At 51.6% G+C, this 3099-nt stretch overlaps 1 protein-coding gene across 1 annotated transcript in view; it reads right to left on the minus strand.

Annotated features, from left to right (window-relative positions):
* PHACADRAFT_258986 (uncharacterized protein) overlaps nt 1-1951 on the minus strand; it is a 2342-nt gene extending 391 nt beyond the window's left edge. Inside the window, 9 exon segments of the mRNA XM_007397459.1 lie at nt 473-505; nt 570-594; nt 609-613; nt 650-806; nt 857-913; nt 978-1163; nt 1219-1447; nt 1518-1571; nt 1622-1951. Coding sequence (XP_007397521.1) covers nt 473-505; nt 570-594; nt 609-613; nt 650-806; nt 857-913; nt 978-1163; nt 1219-1447; nt 1518-1571; nt 1622-1936 — 1061 coding nt within the window. The 5' untranslated portion in view covers nt 1937-1951.
* Between the last annotated feature and the right edge of the window lie 1148 nt (nt 1952-3099).

Raw genomic sequence — 3099 nt, forward strand, 5'->3', positions numbered from 1 at the left:
GAGAAGTCATCTCCAGAAAGACATGAGACACATAGGTAGCCAAGTCACGAGTGTGTGCATCAGCATCATGGAGCTTGAGCTGGTGGGCAGGAAAACCAGATATAGCTTCTGGATGTCAGCCTCAGGCCGGCTTGTGAAGAGAATGTGTAGGCCTCCAAGGCTCCTTGACACAAGTCTGTGGAGGGTAGGGAATAGTTCAGATTGTCTGATAGAGTGTGGACACTCATCAAGAGCATCAATGATGATAACCACTCCACTGGTGGAAGCCTGGAGGATCTGCTCTAGGCAGTCAATAAGAAGCTCCCTGGTAGGGCTGAGCTTGGCCCTGTTCTCTGCACGGAACTTCATCAGGACTTGGTGACACTGTTCAGAGCAGGTAGCAAGTTGGTAAATGAGAGAGGCCAACAGGCCAGTCACAGTCTGCATCTCAGTGCGGCGGTAATCAAAGTAGAAGTAGGCCATGTGCAGGCCAGAGATGGAGGAGATATGTTCAATGATAGATGAGCTATAATTGCCAAGGCATACCATTAATACTAATTGGGTGTCAGCCAACTTTAAGCTGTACACACCAAAGAACACTCTTCCCTGTTCCAGCTACAACACACAGTTATTGAATGACCACCACAGTTGAATAGAAGACTTACGGTTCCCATGGATCCAGTACACACCATTTCTACTATTTTTCCACTCCTCAAACTTGCTATCGAAGAACCATGTGCAAGTGCCAGCCAAATGTGAAGTTTGTCGCTCCTCATGATTTTGACTTGGATCAGGAGGAGCTAGCCAATCACAAATGTCCTTGTCGACTGTAGACCCAGTTGAGCTAGAACATGTATCCCTGAGAAACCATCCTTACGATGCAGATCAAAAACTTTGGCTTCAATGCCTCGCAGATCTGCTAGATCATCATGCACTAGAATTACATTGGATGAGAATATGAGAAGACAGTGTCAGGCTATTACGCAGTGATGACAGACCAGCCTTAAAACCGTCGCTTAGTCCCACAACGCCACCGCTGATCAGCTCGACCTTGTCAGCTATGCCTTGCGCCACATCAAGGGTTTGAGCCGTATTGGCCAGAAGTTCCTCCCTCGTCAGCTCGTCTAGCTTCTCAAGCGCATTCTTCACATCCGTGTCACCAAGGAGAGCTCGACCGTAGTCCTCTGTCTCGGTGATTAGAAACGGGACTAGTTGTATTCGAATGTAAACGATCCCTACTCGTGCGCATGAAGAACGCCATACGAGATGACGATCGTTTCTTGACATATTTCGTGCAGATAGCGAGCACATTGAGCAGCTGAACGAGTGCGCCGACGAAGATGTCTTCCAGCTCGATGCTGAGCATCGAGCGTAATTGCAGGTGGTTGTGAAGGCGGCCGAGGACTCCTCCGAGCCTCGACAGAAGTCCCTCAAGTTCATCAAAGCGCTGGCTAACCTTCTCCACTGCCTGGACAACTATTAGCATGTGAAAGCAAGATGGACAGGGTTTAGATGCAAACGAGAAACGACAGACGTACCTCTAGGAAGACCCCGAACGCCGCGAAAATAGCCGAGCCGCCGGGCACCGCGCTCTGTTCGTACTAGGTGAGAGAGGGACAGTTAGCATAAGAAGAGCACGCACCGAAGCCGCAGTTATCTCGCCACCGGCATCGACGAACAGCTTCGTCAAGGTAAAGACCGGTCCTATAACAGCTCGAGCGTTCTCGCCATGGGCGCGAAAAGCCTTGAAGCCTTTCTTGTGTTCTTCCAGAATGCGAACGACTTCCTCGGCGGAGTTCGCGGCGAGCATTTTGTTGAAGAGAGGGGAGCGACGGAGGTCCGAGCCCGTGACACCATTGTACTTCTTGAGAGCGTCCTCCCAGAGCTTTTGGAAGCGCAAGGAGCTGGCTGAAGCGTCTTGACCTACGTGTCCGGGCTGTGTGTTCAGGCTAGACATGAATAATCGATGTTGATTATGCAGCTCGATGGGAAAGGAGGAGAGAGTCGAGACGAGCACTATGAGGACTTCGCGCCCTGATACCAGGACTGTGCGGCGATAGGCAGGCAGTGCCCACGGCGAAGCCACATGACACGTGGCGAGAATACTGAATGTCGCTGCTGTCTGCGTAAATGCGATGTGCCTGCTTTGCACCCATGCTCAACAGCCTTTCGAGAGATCGACGTTGGCGAACGAAGCCATGACCCAGCCGACAGCCCATAGATGTTCATATTCAGATCTATCTCTACGTCAGTAGCTCACGCGTACTACTTCCAGCGGGCGCATTTCGCCGGTAGCCGACCATCAACCATTCCTTGTTGAGTACGTCGTTCGACGTAGCCGACACGTTCTACATGTCGAGGCCACGGGAGGGCCACCCTGCTGCATTTGAATGTCTTTATCAGAGATCCTTCGAAGGTTGTACCGTCAATAGACTTACATCGATTTGCGAGTGTGCTCGCCCGAAAAAAATTAATCCAGCTATTGATACTCTTGTAGCACATGAACAACGGCGGGCATCTTGTAGCTGCGGGAATGTTCATCTGAGTCTGGTTGCGTGTTTCGCGCTGTGTCGACTACACCGGCCCGGATCTCGGCCGGTGCGCCGGCCAGCCCGCGCAGGAAGAAACCGCCTGGTACACAGCTGCACGTATGAGACTGTGGTGACAGTATCTGGGAGATATTGAACATCACCCGGGCGCGATTTCGGTCATTCGAGAATCTGATCGTTGAGCGTTGGTTTTTGTCTGACCATGTCATACAAGTCTCAAGATACTCCGCATCCGAGAATCTGACCATATTCTCTACACCCAAGAATCGTGAGTCCGCCCGTCAGAAATTCTGCGCCTAAGACTTGTGCAAATGAGTTTTTGTGCTCGCAGCACTGAACTGTGGGGAACTAGGCATGTCACTTCAGAGGCTCTTCACCACGACGCGAGCACATGTGTACGCGAGCTTGACAGCCGTGTCGATTTCAACCTACGTCCATGCCCGCCAGTGTCCTGAGTGTATCGAACGCGTCTTTATGTCGAAACCGCGCAAATCCACCCTTGCCTCCTTCATCGCCCCCCGAGTATGATCGGCCCACCAATCGTGTTTCGGTTCTGCCTCTACGCAACACC

This window comes from Phanerochaete carnosa (assembly GCF_000300595.1).
Source record: "Phanerochaete carnosa HHB-10118-sp unplaced genomic scaffold PHACAscaffold_6, whole genome shotgun sequence".
Taxonomy (NCBI): Eukaryota; Fungi; Basidiomycota; class Agaricomycetes; order Polyporales; family Phanerochaetaceae; genus Phanerochaete; species Phanerochaete carnosa.